Genomic DNA, 19,226 nt, shown 5'->3' with positions numbered 1-19,226 from the left:
CTCTATGTGATTTAGGTTTGTTGTCAGTTGTTTTTTGCTTTTGTTTTTGTTTTTGTTTTTTGTCAGTTGTGGGGCTTGAACTCTGGGCCTGGATGCTGTCCCTGAGCTCTTCAGCTCAAGGTCACCACTCTGACCTCTTCAGCCACAGCATCACTTCAGGTTTTCTGGTGTTTAATTGGAGATAAGAATCTCATGGACTTCTCTGCCCAGGCTAGCTTTGAACTGTGATCCTCACATCTCAGCCTCCTGAGTAGCTAGGATTATAGGTGTGAGCCACCAACACCCAGCTCATTTCTGAAGTAATTAGCAGAGTTCTCCCTTTCGCTTCACTGGATATGGTTTCTTATTTATTTATTTATTTTTATTGTCAGGGTGATATATAGAGGGTCACAGCTACATTTGTCAGGTAGTGGGTACATTACATCTTGAATATTGATATCCCTTCCCATGTTTTTCTACCACTTTCCCTACCCCCAAGTTTCCTTATTTATTGGTTGGCCATATTGTTTGATTTTGATGGGTTTGAACATAGGGTCTAGGCACTGTTCCTGAGCTCTTTTGCTCAAGGCTGGCACTCTACCACTTGAGCAATAGCTTTACTTCCAGCTTTTTGATAGCTAATTAGAGATAAGAATCCCATGGACTTTGCTGCTCAGGGTTTGAATCCCAATCCTAAAGTCTCCTGAGTAGCTAGGATTATAGGTATGAGTCACTGCCACCCAGCTTGGTACTAAATATTGAACTCAGGGCCTTATGATTGCCAAGGGAGGTATTCTACCACTTGAGCAGAGCCCCCCCCCCCCCCCCCCCCCCCGGCCCAGATCTTACTTTCCTTAGTTTATTTTTTCAGACTACAATCTTCCTACTATGGCCTCCTATGTAGTTGGGATCCTATGGTGCATCACTGCACCTGTCAACTGAAATAGGTTTTCAATAATTTTTTGACTGAGTGAGCCTTGAACCAATCTCTGCCTCCCAAGTAGTAAAGATTACAGTCAGGAGCCTCAAGACCCCAACAGGTTTGAATTTTTTCAATTTCAGAATTTAACAAAGGGTACAGTGTTAGTTTTTCATTGCTGTGACAAATACCTGGGAGAAATAATTTAAAAGGGCGAGGATGTGTTTTGGCTTACAATTTCAGAAGTTTCAGTTAAGGTCATTGGGGTCTATTCTTCTGGGCCTGAGGTGAGACAGAATATTATGGCAGTAGAAGCTGCTTTACATCATGACTGCCAGGAAGTAGACAGTGAGACTGAGAGGAAGGAGCACAGAACAAGAAACTTCCTTAAAAAGGAACACCCCCCACTGATGTACTTACTCTATCTGAACAAGCCCCACTTGCTAGTGTTTCCATCATCTTCCAGAATGCCATCCAATTACAAGCCCATCCATTAATTAATCCATTGATGAAGTCAGAATCTTGAAGAACTAGTCACTTTCCAAAAAGCATTGGGAACCAAATCTTAATCCATAAGCATTTTGAGGTATGGAATGCTTTATATCTAAACCAAAGGAACTTTCTAGTCCACCATTTTCACTCCTCACTCAAATGTCTAATTTTGAATGTCTACTTATAGTAGACAAGATACTCTTAATATTTTTAAGTAATAATACATGACCGAAAAGGGCACAGTGAACATAGGTCATATTGAAGGACATGAAGTTTTGGTTTACAGAAATGTTTTCATACATATACATAATGCACACACTACTCAAGAATATTAATTTTTTTCCACAGTGCCACTGCCCTGTATCTTTTCAAATATATTAATATACCTTTTCAAATATATTAACCATTTTGAAAGAAGTTGATACATCACAAAGGAGGGATTAATAAGGTAAGGAGATACTGGGTTCTAGTGACTCAGGCCTGCAATCCCAGCTGTCAGGGACTGAGATCTGATAATTTTGGTTCCAAGTTAGCCCAGGTAGAAAAGTTCATGAGACTCTTTTTTTTTTTTTTTTTGCCAGTCCTGGGCTTGAGCTCAGGGCCTGAGCACTGTCCTTGGACTTTCTCAAAGCTAGAGCTCTACCACTTGAGCCTCAGCACCACTTATGGCTTTTTTCTATGTATGTGGTACCGAGGAATCGAACCTGGGTCTTCATGCATGCTAGGCAAGCACTTTAACCACTAGGCCAAACTCCTGGCCCCCATGAGACTCTTATCTGCAGTTAACTGCTAAAAGTGTGGCTCAAGTGGTAAAACATCAGCATTGAGCATCAAACCTAAGGGAAAGAGCCCTGGCACCCTGAGTTCAAGTCCTAGTACTGGCAGCAAAAAAAAAAAATTAAAAAAATAAGGAAAAGAGAATGAAAATTTAGTATTCAGTTGATTGACTCTGAGCCTCAATATTTAAAAATGTTAATTGTGTGTTTATCCTTACTTTTTTAGTGATATGCAGCTTTCGGGGATCTGTCCCTCAAGGATTGGTTTTAGAAATAGGAGAAACAGTCCAGATTCTTGAAAAATGTGAAGGTAAGTGTGGAGCTACTCAACACGTAAGTAGTGATCAATTCTGAAAGTATTATATGTTCATTTGCGCTCAGAGCTTACTAGTAATCATTTTAAAGCCATATATAATCAATTATTAAGTACTGCTATAAAATCTTTGGGTATTGAAGATCTGAGATATTTTTGACTGTCAAAACATGAATTGTACTTACTGTTGTCTTACCATTTTTTTCCTACAAAAAATGATACATATCCTTATCTATATTCAAATGAATTATAATCAGTTCATTTTGTTTTCCTGTCAGATTGTCTGGATATCTGTAGCTATAATTTTTAAGGCCAAAATTATGCTCCATTGATGTTTGGATTGCCTACTGTCCTCTCCTGTGACATATATCAACATTTTTTACTCTACCATTTATGCATTCTTAAAATATATTTTGTTCTTCAAAACTATGTAGTAAGGTTTATGGGAATATAAAGTTAGAAATTATATGAGATCAGAGCTTTCAAAGAATTGATACCATGAGTTATAACTCTTAACAGCTTAGTTTAGCAGTTCAGCCTGACTAGATGCTACCTCATGTTCTGTAATGGAGAGAAACTGTTGTGATGTGGGTGTGGAGAGAATGCATGTGGAAGTGGAGGTCTAATACATTTGGATTGTTGTTAAGATAATGTGGCCAAAAGTACATGATCTGTGATGCTTGAGTACACTTTTATGGAAAGGGGTCTCTGATACAGTGCTGTTTTCTTCAAACTCTAAAGATTTGGATCAAAGTAAGACTAGAACCTGCCTCCAGGAATTGAAACCTCTTTGTACAACAACTTTTTTAAAAAATAAAGAAAAGAAAATAAATTTCTTGTTTCAACGTTTATTTTGTATTATTTTTAACTCAATGATTATACACATTAATGGGTTTCTCTGTAACATTTTTTTTTACATATATCATGTTTTGTTTAAATCCTTTTTTTTTTTTTTTTTTTTAAATCAGTTGTTGCCGGGGCCGACCGGCAGCAAATTGGGGTTCCTGAAATAGGGGGCAGGGACTGGAAAAATTAGAAGAGAGACAAACACATCGGGTCCGGGAGGTCTGCAGCTCAGGCAAAAACTGCAGCACCCCATTTATTCTCAACTCAAAGTTTATATCCCTTCTTGAGACCAGGGCACCGCCAGGTGTTACATCCAGATGGTTAATCAGGGAACTGTTGGGGGTTACATTCATATGGTAAATCTCAGATCAATTGAACAGGAGAAGGCCAAAAAACAATAAGACAATCAAGCAATTATCTGATGCAAATCAAAGTACAGTTTGATTCCACTCTTGCTCCCGACAGGTTGTGGGGCTTGAACTTTGCCCAGGCCCTGTCCTTGAGCTTTTTTGCTCACTTTGGGCCACAGCTCCGTTTCTGGTTTTCTGGTGGTTAATTGGAGATAAGAGTCTCAGGAGTCAGGCGCCGTGGTTCACGCCTGTAATCCAAGCTACTCAGGAGGCTGAGATCTGAGGATCAAGATTTAAAGCCAGCCCAGGCACAAAAGGACCTGAGACTCATCTCCAGTTAACCTCTAGAAAATGAGGAAGTGGGGCATGGCTCTAGGGTCAGGTGATAGCCTTTAGCTGAAGAGCTTTGGGACAATGCTCAGGCCCAGGAATAAGGCAGTAGCCTTGAGCTGAAGAGCTCAGGGACAGCACCCAGGCCCAGAGTTCAAGCCCCATGACACCCCGCCCAAAACAAACAAAAAAAAACCCAGACTCTCAGGGACTTTCTTACCTGGGTTGGCTTCAGACTGAGATCTTCAGATCTTAGCCTTCTGAGTAGCTAGGTTTTCAGGTGTGGCCACTCATACCCAGCTCAACCCTTCCTAATACATGGTCTTCCTCTTCTATCTTTACCCCCTCACTCTCCCTAGATCCTCCTCTTTATTAGTTCCTCTTCTACTTTTATACTTTCAGGCCATTTTAACTCCCTCCTTCTCTGTTTCTGTCTCTCTTTCAGAGCATTTAACCCACTTTTTATTGCTAACTTTTGAGTTCTTTATGTATTGCAGATATTAGTGTTTTGATGATTTTTTTTTCCTGTTCTGTAGGTTGTCTGTTCACTCTTCTATTTTTTTTTCTGTGAAAATACTCTTTAACTTGATGTACTCTTACTTAACAGTTTTGACTTTTATTTCCTGAACTATTTAAGTACTATGCAGGAAATCTTCACCTGTGCCAATATCTTGCAGTTTCACCTATATCATCCTTTAGTTTCGAACATTTATTTGACTACATTAAAAATCTTTGATATGTTTTGATTTGATTTTTCTTTTGTACAGGATAAGAGATAGGGAACTAGTTTCAGTATTTTACGTGTTCGTATCAAAATTTTTCAGTACCATTTGTGTGAAAAGGCACAGTGTATGCTTTCAGCATCGTCATCAAAAAATCACGCAGGTGTAGATTTGGGGTTTTATTTCTGTGTCTTCTATTATAATCTGTTGGTCTATGTGTTCCATGTACCACCATGCCCAGCTGCTGGTTGAGAAAGACTTGTGTGCATGCCCATGATGGCCTCAGGTCCTGGTCTTAATCTCAGCTTCTCAGGTAGCCAGGATTACAGACATGAGCTACCAGCATCTGCTTTACTTTTTATTTTGTAAGTAGTGTCACAATCTAATTATTTCAAGAGCCAATTTAAGTTGGCCCTGTGTTCTTGACATCACCTCAGATCCAGGAATTATACGCAGTTCCAGGCCTTATGCTTGTAAATGGAAGTGCTTAAAAAATTCTCTGGCTTCAGTAATGAAATTTCTGTTTTCTGTAGCCTGAGCTTTGTGCTAAAAGATTTGTGTCAATTATCTAAATTGCATAGTTTTGTTGATTTGTCATCTGTACAGCGCTGTAGCCACTTTTTTAAAACATCCTCACTTAGTCTAGTTTCATGTTTTTCCTTTTTGCTTTTCATAGGCTTTTGATATAGATTTCTTACTTGATTCCAGTTTCTACAAGCTTGGGCATTTCTACCTCTGTTCCTTTGGTCATTCTCACTAGAACTCTTTTTTTTTTTTTTTTTGGCGGTCATGGGGCTTGAACTCTGGGCCTGGGTGCTATGTCTGAGCTCTTCAGCTCAAGGCTACCATTCTACCACTTGAGCCACAGTGCTACTTCTGGTTGTCTGGTGGTTAACTGGAGATAAGAGTCTCATGGACTTTCATGACCAGGCTGGCTTTGAACATCTTCAGATCTCAGCCTTTTGAGTAGTTAGGATTACTGGCATGAGCCACCACCAGCGCCTGGCAAATAGGACTGTCTTTTTTTTTTCTTTGCCAGTCCTGGATTTGAGCTCAGGGCCTGAGCACTGCCTTTGGACTTTTTCAAGGCTAGAGCTCTACCACTTGAATCTCAGCACCTCTTCCAGCTATTTATTATGTATGTAGTGCCAAGGAATCGAACCTGGGTCTTTGTACATGCTAGGCAAGCACTCTACCACTAGGCCAAACTCCGGCCTGTCTTTTTTTTTTTTTTTAATACAATTTTAATTTATTTTTATTGTAAAGATGATATACAGAGGGGTTATGGTTATGTAAGTCAGATAAAGAACATGTTTATGTGCCAGGAGTTTGGCCTAGTGGTAGAGTGCTTGCCTAGCCTGTGTTTGATTCCTTGGTACCACATACATAGAAAAAAGCCGGAAGTGGTGCTGAGGCTCAAGTGATAGAGCTCTAGCCTTGAGAAAGTCCAAGGACAGTGCTCAGGCCCTGAGCTCAAGTCCAGGACTGGCAGGGGGGGGAGGGGTTAAGAATGTTATGTGGTACTGAGGAATCAAACCCAGGGCTTCATGCATGCTAGGCAAGCACTCAACACTAGGCTACGCTCCTGGCCCAGGATTATCTTTTTTTTTTTTTTTTTTTTTTTTTTTTGCCAGTCCTGGGCTTGAGCTCAGGGCCTGAGCACTGTCCTTGGACTTTCTCAAGGGCTCTACCACTTGAGCCTCAGCACCACTTCTGGCTTTTTTCTATGTATGTGGCACCGAGGAATTGAACCCAGGTCTTCGTGCATGCTAGGCAAACACTCTACCACTAGGCCAAACTCCCAGCCCCTCCAGGATTCTTTTAAAGTGATGTTGAACAGATGATACCTAGCTCTGAGTTCAAATCCTAGTTATGTAAAAAAATGTATTTGGAGTTCTCTCAGTCATCCTTCCAATTGTGGAAGTGGTAAAGACTTGCTACCATCTGAAAAGAATGTTTGGAAACTCTTGAGTTACAATGGAGTATTGAATATCTGCATCTAAGACATTGGAAAATGGAAATGCAGGAATTAAAAGTACAGTATACACACTGGATAGGCAAAATTGGTAAACCAAGCGTGGAAACTATGAATTAACAGACTCCAGACAGCTCAGTACCAAGGTTCTGGTAGGGATAGCTGAGAACTACCATCATTATATAGTATATTCTTTTTTTTTTTTTTTTTTGGCCAGTCCTGGGCTTGAGCTCAGGGCCTGAGCACTGTACTTGGACTTTCTCAAGGGCTCTACGACTTGAGCCTCAGCACCACTTCTAGCTTTTTTCTATGTATGTGGTGCCGAGGAATCAAACCCGGGTCTTCATGCATGCTAGGCAAGCACTCTACGACTAGGCCAAACTCCCGGCCCTATATAGTATATTCTTAATAACACACAGCAAACTATATCCCTCTAAACCTTTAACACTGAGGATGAATACATGTAGGTCTTTTCATTTACTTTGTTCATTTTGTGGCTGTCTTCACATCTTGGTATAGGTTTTAGGTTTTATTTTGTTTTTTTTTTTTGATATTAGCTTACATTAGATATATGTAGAGAATTTGATTTATTGTATTTCCTCAGACGGTTTCAATGATCCCCCTGGATCATTCTCCTGGTCCCTTTCCTCTTTTCCCAAAACAATTTCAACAGGCTTTATTGTTCTAGTTTCATAGCTTCAATTTTTGGCAGTATTTAAACTTTTTTCATCTTCTTTGTGAGGCTTTTTTAAAAATTGAAGTTAAATAGAGCGAGCATCTCTAGAGTAGGAGATTTCATGCACACTTGAGGAAGTGGGTTTCATATTGAAAACTGGATTGAGTAATCATATTATGCCTACTGAATATGGAAATTTCTAGCCTTCATCCTTCACTCAGCTCTTGAAAATCTGGCAGCCAGACTATAACCTTTTAGGCATCAACAGCAAAACAGCCCTAATGATACTGTGCCAACTTTTAATAATTTGCCTCTAAGATTCAAACCTACTTGTTTTCTTAGGATTCGGGAGCTGGAGTCTGCAAAGCACATTTCTTTTTTGTCAGCTGAACCTCTGTTAGGCTCTGCCAATAGGCATATTTTCGAGAATGTACTAGGCCACTGGAAAAAGAAAGGATATGGTTCTTCTTGTTCTAGAGGTGGACTGCTCTTAAGATAGTTGGTGTTAAGCAGGCATGGTGGCTCATGCCTGTAATCCTAGCTATTCAGGAGGCTGAGATCTGAGGATCACTGTTCAAAGCCAGCCTGGTCATGAAAGTCCTTGAGACTCTTATCTCCAATTAACTACTAGACAACCAGAAGTGGCACTGTGGCTTAAGGAGGAGGGCAGTAGCCTTGAACTGAAGAGCTCAGGGACAGTCCCCAGGCCCAGAGTTCAAGTCCCATGCCCGACCAAAAAAAAAAAAAGAGATGGTGTTTGTGGAATTATAATTATCTATGGCAGGCAGTAGTCATAATTTTGGTGAATGGCTTCCAGGGGTATTCTTTCTCACTGAGAAGTTATTAGACAGCATGTTTCCATAGTAGTTCCTCACAGACTTGTAGCTTAGCACTTACCTAAGTGCTAACTTTTCTTGTTTAGTTTTTCCTTAAAAGTGGCAGTTGCTTTCTCTTTAATATCCTAGTTTTCTTTGATGTTTTCAGTTGTTTACCACTTTTACTTAATGATTCTCTCTCCCTCTTCCTCTTTTTCTCCTTCACTCTCTCTTTGGTAGTATGGCTTGTAATTACGGTTGGCCAAGGTCTCTGAAGCTCTTTTGCTCAAGGCTAGTGTTCTACCACTTTGAGCAACAGAGCCACTTCTGGTTTTGTTAGTGGGGATAAGAATTATTATTATTATTATTATTTTGCCTTGGTTGGCTTTGAATTGCAGTCCTCAGAACTCACCCTTTGAGAAGCTAGGATTATAGGCATAAGCCACCAGCACCCAGGCTTTAGTGGTTCTTTACATTCATTTTTGTTGTTGTTGTTGTTGCTGTTGTTGTTGCTGTTGTATGTGTTTGAATTGTTGACATAGTTTCTGTCTCCTGATTATATTTCATTTGACATTCTGTTGTCAGGGATTCCATAATAGATGATACAGCCAGATCTCTGTTTAGTGAGTCATAAGGTGAATAAACTACTCATGCTCATGCATTTGGTGCTTCTATCTAACTTTGATTATGTCCCCTTAAATATGAACTGACAAACAAGGATACAAGATAATGAGGATGCTTCTTTAAAAATGGCTACTCCTACAAAAAGAAAATAAAAGAGGGAAAAAAAATCAGTATCTTAGCCAGATGTAGAGCTTCACATTTTTAATCCTAGCTACTCAGGAAGCTGAAATCAGGAGACTTGCAGTAGAAGGCCAGTCTGGACAAAAAGTTAATGAAGACCCCATCTTAACCAATAAAAGGTTAGATATGGTGATATAAAGGGAAGCATAAATAGGAGGATCATGATCTAGCTTGGCATGGACAAAAAGGGAGACCCTATTCAAAAGGTAGCAAAAGTAAAAATGACTGGGGGAATGAATCAGGTGATATAGAGTGCTTGCCTAGTAAGTTCAAGGTCCTGAGTTCAAATTCAGAGCTGCCAAAAAAGAAAAAAACCAGAGCTTCAATTGCATGAGTCAAGTAATGACTGCATTTCTTTTCATACAGTGTCTCCTGTTCCCTCATTCTCTCCCATTCCCTCCCTCCCATCTCCACCCATGAATTGTGTAGTTCACATACACCAATGTCCAGTGAGCTCCACTGCTGCATTTTCTCACCCTTTTCCTTTGAGTTCTGTTCCCTCTCCCCACCCTCCCAAAGATATATGAGCATACCATATGTAAGGTAAAGAAGACAGAATTACCAAATCTAAAAACTAAAAAAAAAAAAAATTAGAAAAAGTTATTTGTTTCCTTATCTTGGAGTTAGTTTCAGTATGTATATTAACCTTATGTACATATGAGGAGGCGCTTGGGTATTGCACCTTTGTGATTCTCTCCTAAGACTATCTCCTCTTGGTCTTACTGCATGTGAGTATTTAGAATCCTGTATACTTTGTCATATCCTAGTGTGTTTTAGATCTAATGTCTACATATCAGGAAGAACATACTCCATTTGTCTCTGAGTTCGGCTTACCTCACTTAACAGGATTTGTTCTAGTTACATCCATTTCTCTGCAAATGACATTATTTAATTCTTTCTAATGGCTGCATAAAATTTCATTGTATATAGGTACCACATTTTTTCTTTTTTTGCCAGTGATAGTGCTTGAACTCAGGGCCTGAGCTCTGTCCTTGGACTTTCTCTAGGCTAGAGCTCTACGACTTGAGCCATAGCACCACTTCCACCTTTATTCTATGTATGTGATACTGAGGAATCAAACACTAGTCTTCGTGCATACTAGGCAAGCACTCTACCACTAGGCCAAACTCCTGGTCCCAAGTACCACCTGATTTGGATCCAATCATCTATTGTGGGACATCTGGTTGTTTCCATATCTTGGCTATTGTGAATAGTGTCCCAGTGAATATGGATGTGCAGGCGTCCTTACCATATCCTGGCATGTGATGTTCAGGGTAGATGCCTAGAAGTGGAATGGCTGGGTCATAGGGAGGTCTATATTAGTTTTTGAGGACCCTCCAGACTGCCTTCCAGTTGTACTAGTTTATATTCCCACCAGCAGTGCAATAGGACACCCTTTCCTCACATCCCCGGCAACATTTGTTGGTCACATTTGTTGAATTTCCAATGTTGGCCAATCTAACTGGGATAAGATGGAATCTCAGAGATGTTTTGATAAAAAGATGGAAATAGTAGCTATAATATGATGATTACACACACACACACTATATATATATACTTCAGATACATATATTTCATAGATATGCACATATACATATATACATAATTACATATATATAATTGCATATACATGAAATCACATGATATCTCATAAATTTGTACAATTTTTATTAAAATAATTTAAAAAGTGAGATGGTGATGGTGACACACTGATTGCTAGTGTCTCTGGGGAATAAACAGGTAATATTTAGAGAGCAGTTACCCTCTGAGGTAGATAACAGTGGAAAGGCTGTGACGTTTCAGTAGCAAACAGTACCATACCCCCAATAAAAATAAACCAAAGCAGCAACAACAACAAAAAGCAAATTAGGAAAGCCTAACAGAAGGAGGGAAAGTCTACTCCAGCTGGCAGAGTGCCCACTGTGGTGTGTAAATCTTCAAGGGACAGGGATTAGGATAAAAGAAAGCACAAGAGCCTCAGAAAATATACATTGTAGCGCAGAATTAAAATAACCCAGATATTTGGAGAGCAGTATGGAGTAGGAGGTAGGGAAAGGGGGAGAGACAGAGAGCCAGATCTTAAGAGAACCCATTAGTTGCCTTAGTAAGTGGACTAGGCAGAAATCATGTGATACAGGAAGAATGAAAGAAAGAAAGAAACTCACAACTAACTAACACTGGATTGAAGGCCAGAGGATTGGAGTCCACATAGCATATAGGCATGGGCAAAGTTCTGTCTTTTTCCAGGCATTTGGCTGTGGCCTAGCAGTGGTAAGTCATTTGGAAAGGATTATCTGTGAGTCTGTGGCTTTAGGAATCCAGAGCAAGGGCTGTGCACTTAATCTGCTGTTGGTGGAATTTGAGTCAGAACCATGGAGAGCTCCTTCACTTAGCAAACTGGCCAGAGTCCCAGAGGACTGGAGTAAGAAATGACTTCCTTTTAATCTTAGCTAGCCATGAAGTAGCCATTAAGCTAGCTAGCAGAACTCCAGGGATGAGGAAGGATTAGGGACACTTTATTATTGTAAGGGGTGGGGATGATTTTGGAAAGTTGGAGACCTGGGAGGCAGAGCACATGGGGGCAGAGTTCTGCCACCACTGAGTTAGTCACTTCATTTGTACTGGGCTTTCCTGTCCCACAGACAGACATTGGAAGGTACTAAACACCTGCCAGTGCAAGGCTTACAGTTTATCCCTGCCTGTTCTGAGAAGCAGAATAGCCATGTGTAATTTCTGCAGGTTCAGCCTACAGGCAATACCCTTTTGTTATAAAAGGAATATTAAGAAGGAAAACAGGAAAAGCCATCTTGAGAGGAAATCTGTTTCTTCAGACTGAACTACTCTTCTCTGGGTAGTACATATCTGAACTGGCTGGAAAAAGAAAGCTATTTGAGATTGATCAAGGTTTTGCACTGCTGGTAATGTTAGCTGTTGTCCTTAGATGACTGGAAACATGTCTTTAATAAGAGACTCATTTTTTAATTTTTTCTATGGTTTTTTTTGATTATTTGCTTCTCTACAAAAACCTGTTATTAGAATCAAGAACAAGAATCAAAATCATCTTAATAGTTATCAAAAAAGCCTTAGAGAACATATAATATCCCTTAATAATACAATCACTAAAGAAAGTAGGAATAGAAGGATCATACCGGAACATAAGGTAATACTAGCTACTCAGGAGACAGATAGAAGGAGCCAAGACAGAAAAATTTGTGAGACTCTTATCTCCAATTAACCAGCAAAAAGCCAGACTCAGAGATTTGGCTCATGTGGTAGAGTGCTGGCATTAGAGAAAAAAACAAAAAGAGAGCAAGAGGACTTGCGTTCAAGTCCCAGTACTGGCAAAGGAATTACAAAATAAATTTGAGGACATTTCCTAGAAAACGGTAGAAACAAACTTGTAGAACTCATTTTCAAATAGGGTCACACATTTAGGCTAGTATCGGCCTTGACTGCGTAGCCTCTTGTTTATGCTTCTCTTGTAGCTGAATGGCAAACATGTGTTACCACCTCCAGCTTGAAAGGTTGAGATGAAGTCTTTTGAACTTTTTGCTTGGCCTGGCCTTGAACCATGATTCTCTAGATCTCTGCCTCTGGTATAGTTAGTAGGTGAGCCACTGCATTTGGTTAGTTGTAGTCCTTGTTGTGCAGATTTGCAGTTTATTCTTTCATTTTGCACATTTTATTTTTGAAAGCTATTTTTCTCTAGGCAGGAAATTCTAGGTTGATAGACACTCTCTTAGCATTTTAATGATTTGTTATAATTACTGTTTGCCTGCTGAATTTCTGATGAAAAATCATGGAGAGTGCCATTTCCTTCTGAAGATAAAGTGGTTCTTCTCTGCTCTCCAGCACTGCAGCTGGTGCTTTCTCCTGGGTTTCTTGGAGCCCCCCCACCATGCATACCAGTTTATACATTTGGTAGTTTCAGGAGTGGAGGTCATATGTAAAAATTTTTATTTACTATAATTCACTTGTTTAGGGATGTTTTCCTTGAAGTCTATTACCTAGGTAACTCTCAACGTCAACCCTTTTAGTTTTACTAGTATTTACTTTTTTTCTTGCTTCTTATGAGAATGAGCTTTGGAGGTCTATATATTTTTTTCAAGCCAAAGGGAAAGAAATTTTGAAAGGTTTTCAGTTTTGCTTTTGGCTCTCATTCACAATTGGTTACTTAATTTGTCTTTAGTGTGTTCTCATACAATTAATTCTGTCCTTTACAAAACAATTTTTAAATTAAAAAAGCTTTTAAGTCATGTTTTAGGGTAGAAGAGGAACTGTTCTCTGTCTTCTTTACCTTTTTTATTGTGTTTGCCTACTACCTGTCGATTGTCTATGCTGCTGTTAGGTGAGGGTCAATAAGTGTATTTTTTTCTTCTTCTTGTGAATGAAAAATACATATTACACCATTGAACTAAAAACCTTGAAAATTCTTGTCAAAGAGCACTTTTTGTTGAACTGCATTTGGAACTTTTGATCTTGAATGCTTTGCATTTGAAATCTTTGTAAAGGGCTACTGATTGTTGATTGTTGTGTGGCCTGATATACACAGAGACTTCATTCTTTGGGTTAATACTGTTTACATTGTTCTTTAGTCTCTGTTAATACAATTGTAGCGGTATTTTGGTTCTTTGAGCTCATATAGTTTCACTTGCAATGATTCATAATCTAAAGGATGATGTATATTTACTAAGGTGATATGCAGCAGTGATTGAAATTACAGGTTTCGAAGCATCCAGCACAGAACATGGTAAAAGGGGAGGTCATTACCATTTAAAATTTTTGTGATTTTGAGAATTGAACCCAGGGTGTCAAGCATGTTAGGCAGTCATAAGCACTCCATCACTTGAGCCATGCCCTCCGCCTTCAGAACAAAATATTAACTTTATCAGCACTGTCTTTAAACTTATGATCCTTTGGGCTGTGCAACCCAAGTAGTTAGACTATAGCCATGTACCTTGGTACCCAGCTAGGTCATTATCATTTTACTTACATATTAAAATAGTTGTCACTTTCACATTATCTAATCTTTCGTAAGTTTATACTCACGATTCAGAATACATTTCCTTTGTAATTTGTATTTCATAGTACCTGGGCTGGCTTCCTGTTTTCTGGTGGTTAAGAGCTTCACAGACTTTAGTGTCTGGGCTGGCTTTGAACCAGATCTCAGCCTCCGGAGTAGCTAGGACTACAGGCATGAGCCACTGCACCTGGCTTGTTACCTTAATTTTCAACCCCCTTTAGTTACAAATATTGTATGTTTGGAATGCAGATATTTAATTTTTAATGTAGATTTCAGAGATATAGGTGATTGGCTTTTCTGTCTTTACTGTATAATGCACAGTTTATTTTAGGGAGCTTATTATTTTTAGTAAGGGTAATCCATACTGTTTACATTCAAATACAAATGTCCCTGGGCTTGAGCTCAGGGCCTGAGCACTGCCCTTGGACTTTCTCAAGGCTAGAGCTCTACCACTTGAGCCTCAGCACAACTTCTGGCTTTTTTCTGTGTATGTGGTACTGAGGAATCAAACCCAGGGTTCGTGCTTGCTAGGCAAGGCCAAACTCCCAGCCCCCTAGTGTCTCATTTTAACATCCCAAGTGAAGGAACATTAATTGATTTCATCCCAGGGATACAAAATTTTACCAAATGCAGATCAATAAGGTAATAATACATCAACAGATTGAAAGATGAAAATATAGTCATCTCAATAGAAGCCAAAAAGAGTATTGACAAAATTCAGTATTCCTTCATGATAAAGGCTCTGGCTCTGAATATATTATATTAGAATGATTATATCTCAATGTAATAAAATAAAAGCTCTGTATGCCAAACTCACAGCCAATATCATGTTGAAATCATTTTCTCTTAAGATTGGCAACAAAAGAGTTGTTCACCCTCACTGGTCTTACTCAGCTTAGTATTACAAATGTTAGCTAGAGACATGAAACAAGAAAGAGAAATAGCATACAAATGCAAAGGGATAAAGTATTCTTGTTTACAGATGATACTATTTATACTTACAAAATTCTAAAGATTCCACCTGAAGACATTATAGATCTGATTTTTAAAATTCAGTCAGGTATCAGGATACGAAATCAACTGAAAAGGAACCAGTTGGCCTAATAAGGCCACGGTTTGTATGTAAATGAAAGTTTTGTATTTATTTATTTATTCTCCTGTTGAGCTGAGAACTGGTGGCTCATGCCTGTAATCTTAGCTACTCAGCATGTTGAGACCTGGAGTATGGGCAGAAGAGTTTATGAGACTCTCTCCAGTTAACCAGTAAAATGTTGGACTGGATGCATGGCTCAAGTAATAGAGCTCTAGTTGGGGGCAAAAAAAGCTGAGTAAGAATTCAAGATCCTCAGGCAGGGAGTTTGGCCTAGTGATAGAGTGCTTGCCTAGCATGTACAAAGACCCAGGTTCAATTCCTCGGTACCACATACATAGAAAAAAGCCAGAAGTGCTGCTGAGGCTCAAGTCGTAGAGCTCTAGCCTTGAGAAAGTCCAAAGACAGTGCTCAGGCCCCGAGCTCAAGCCCAGGACTGGGCAAAAAAAAAAAAAAAAAGAATTCAAGATCCTGACTGAGGAGTTCAGCCTAGTGGTAGAGTGCTTGTCTAGCATGCATGAAGGCCTGGATTCAATTCCTCAGTACTACATACATAGAAGAAAAGCTGGAAGTGGTGCTGTGGCTCAAGTGGTAGAGCTCTGACCTTGAGAAAAGTCCAAGGTCAGTGCTTACGCCCTGAATTGAAGCCCCACGGCTGGCAAAAAAAAAAAAAAAGAAAGATCCTGAGTACAAATCCTAGTATTGATGCACACACAAAAAAGTATTATTACATGTCATTTGAAATATGATGTTAAAAAAGTATTATTGTCATTTGTAGAAAATGACAACATGATTTTAATACCGTTTATATGCTTTGTTTTAGGTTGGTACAGAGGAGTTTCAACAAAAAAGCCAAATGTAAAGGTAAGGAAACGTTCATCTTGACTTTTTTTTTTAATGTAGTAGCTGTCCAGTTTGTTTGATACAATAGCAGTTGTTATTGGCCCATATTTTAATATTTTGTATGACTAGAGTGTTGTTTTTCTTTAAAACTGTCAGGTTCTTCTCTTTCTCATAACAGTTTTTCTCAAAGAACAAAGTGCAATTGTACATTTCTGAAAGGACAAAATTTGTCTTGCAGTAGCTTATTCAGGCTTTAAAAAAACCTCTTGTTATTATAAAGGTGATATACAGAGGGATTACAGTTTCATAAGTCAGGTTATGAGAATGTTTCTTTTCAAGTATTATTTCTTTCAAGTGTTTTATAGAAAGTTGACTCATTCATAGGGAGAATTCTGTGGAATTACATTAATAGATCAATTTGTTTCTAAAATACAAAAATGGAAAAAATCTAAATATTCACTTGAATATTACTTTGTTGATTTTTGTTTCTCTATATGCTGATACTAGGACTTCATGCTCTTGCTTAGCTTTTTTATTAAAGGCTGGTGGTACTCTACCATTTGAGCCATGTCTTCACTTCCAGCCTTTTACTAATTAATTGGAGATTTGTCTCTTGGATGTGTCTGCCTAACGTGGCATGAACTGTGATTGTGATCATCATATCTCAGCTTCATAAGTGGCTAGGATTATAAACATGAGCCATAGCGTCCAGCTCTCTTGATCTTAATATTCTTTTAAAAATTACTTTATTATTATAGAAGTAATTACGGTGGGGTTGCATCTACATGTATCAGATAAGTATATTTCCTTTTTTCTGTTCCCTCATTCACTCTCATTCCCTCACTCCCATCCCCACCCACAAGTTGCATAGTTCATTTTCATCAATGCCCAGTGCACTCTATTGTTGTACTTTTTTACCCTTTCCCCTGGAGTTTTGTGCCTTTCCCTAACCCTCCCACAGATATGCACGTGAATATACCATATATAAGGTTAAGAATACAGAAACATCTGAAAAAGAAAAAAAATAAGAAAAAGGCCCTTTGTTTCAATATCTTTGGAGTCCGCCTCAGTATTTATAATATTTTATATACACATGAGGAGGCCCTTGGATATTGGACCTTTGTGATTCTCTCCTAAGACTATCCCCTTTTGGTCTCACTGTGTGCGAGTATCTAGAATCCTGTATGATATGACAGATTATCATATCCTAGTGTGTTTTAGATCTAACTTCCACATATCAGGGAGAACATGTGCTGTTTATCTCTGTGAGCTTGGCTTACTTCACTTAACATGATTTGTTCTAGTTCTAGCCATTATTTGGGGCCTGGGCTTTTCCTTGTGGGAAGACTTTTGATTACTTCCTCTGTCTTGTTTCATGCTATTGGCTTGTTATAACTGGTTCATGTCTTCTTGGTTCAGTTTAGACAGTTTGTATTTTCTATAAATTCACCCATTTCTGCTAGGTTTTCCTTCTTTTGTGAGTATAGGTTTTAAAAGTCGCCCTTAATCATGTAAATTTCTTGGATATTTGTTGTAATGGTTCCTGTGGTATCTCTGATCTTATTGATTTGACTCTCTTCTTTTTTTCATCAATCTCGCAAATGGGCTGTCAATTTTATTAATTTTTTTTTCAGAAAACAGCTTTTTGTTTTATTGACTTCTAATGTATAGGTTTTTTTAGTTTTTCTTTTTATTGATTTATGCTGTAATCTTTGCCATTTCTTTCTGTCTAGTAATTATAGATTTGATTTATTCTTGTTTTTTAGCAGTTTTAGTTGCATCATGAGGATATTTACTTGAGTTGCTTCTGTTTTATGTGTACACTTAGAGCTATAAACATTCCCCACAGCATTGCTTTTGCTGTATTCCAGAGTTTCCATTGTGAAATATTTTCATTCTCACTGAATTGTAAGAACGTTCTAATTTCTTCTGTGACCCAGGTGTTATTCAGTAGTGTATTATTCAGCCTCCATGTGTTTGAGTGATTTGTGCAGTGTGTTTTGTTGTTAAGAACTAGTTTGTTTCTACTGTGGTCACATAGTAAGCAAAGAAATATGCCAATCCTCTTGTATTTGCTGTATGTGTATTATGATATGATGTATTTTGGAGAATGTTCCAGGGGCTGCTGAGAAGAATGTGAATTTGGTTGTTTTTGGGTGAAATACTTGGTAGATGTCTGTTGCTCCAAATAATGAAGAATCTGTGGTATTCTGTTTTTGTTTTTGCATCTCTGTATGATGCCCTTCAAGATAGTCCTCTGGGCTGGGAGTTTGGCTAGTGTTTGCCTGGCATGCACGAAGACCCATGTTCAATTCCTTGGTACCACATACATAGAAAAGAACCAGAACTGGTGCTCTAGCCTTGAGTAAGTCCAAGGACAGTGCTCAGGCTCTGAGCTCAAGCCCAGGACTGGCAAAAAAGAAAAAAAAAAAGATAATCCTCTATGCCCTGGCACCTCCTAGACCAACACAAAGCCAGACTCAAGGCAGCAGGAACACAGATACAGGGACTAAACATATAAACAAAATAAGATGTCACCAGGCCCTGGTGGTTCAGGCCTGTTATCCTAGTTACTCAGAGGCTGAGATCTAAGGATCGTGGTTCAAAGCCAGCCTGGTCACAAAAGACTGACCATGAGACTCTTATCTCCAATTAACCACCAGAAAACTGGAAGTGGCATTGTGGCTCAGGGTTAGAATGCTAGCCTCCAGCTGAAAAGCTCAGGAATAGTGCCCAGGCCTAGAGTTCAAGCCCCACAACAGCCCCGCCAAAAATAAAATAAAAAATAAATCTCATAGGCTTTTTTGTTCTTAATAGGATGACATTTTGAGCTGGACAATGTTTTGGTAGTAGGAGCAATTAGCAGCATACAGGATAACTATATACTGGTAACTAGCTGCCCTGGATATTGCCAAATATGTTATGGGGCAAACTTCCCTTAGTTGAAAACTTTTACCCACAGATGATTAGTTTCCTTTTATTTTCTAATTCTGAAACATACTTCAGGTGTTGCTTTTCTCTCAAGGTGCTTTTATAATAGTTTCTCTTTGCATTTTATTTTTAAAATCCTTATTAAATTTCTAGAAAGTTAGAATTTAAATAAATTATATCTTAGAAATGAGTGGAAAGCTGTATTTTGTTATACTGCTTACTGTTTACCTTAGCAATATTTGTGATCTATGCTACCTCTCTATATTGCTGCCCGTACTAGTATTTGAGTATTAGTTTGAGACTATAAATGATAATTACCTTTAAAATTTTAAACACAATTGT

General features: G+C 38.7%; 1 protein-coding gene across 8 annotated transcripts in view; it reads left to right on the top strand.

Moving 5' to 3' along the window:
* Positions 1-19,226, top strand: part of Dock3 (dedicator of cytokinesis 3) — a 150,544-nt gene that overhangs the window by 14,071 nt on the left and 117,247 nt on the right. For all 8 annotated transcript variants that reach the window (XR_016533464.1, XR_016533463.1, XM_090323337.1 and 5 more), the window contains exons 2-3: positions 2,393-2,476; positions 15,934-15,974. Coding sequence is in view for 6 of the 8 variants with exons in the window: in XM_090323337.1 (XP_090179463.1) it covers positions 2,393-2,476; positions 15,934-15,974 (125 nt within the window). In the remaining 2 variants the exon portion in view is untranslated. The remainder of the gene's footprint in view (positions 1-2,392; positions 2,477-15,933; positions 15,975-19,226) is intronic.

Source organism: Megascapheus bottae, chromosome 32 (assembly GCF_031878675.1).
Source record: "Megascapheus bottae isolate mThoBot1 chromosome 32, mThoBot2.hap1, whole genome shotgun sequence".
NCBI lineage: Eukaryota > Metazoa > Chordata > Mammalia > Rodentia > Geomyidae > Megascapheus > Megascapheus bottae.
The sequence above is the reverse complement of the archived record's forward strand: the minus strand, read 5'-3'. Positions and strand labels throughout refer to the sequence as shown.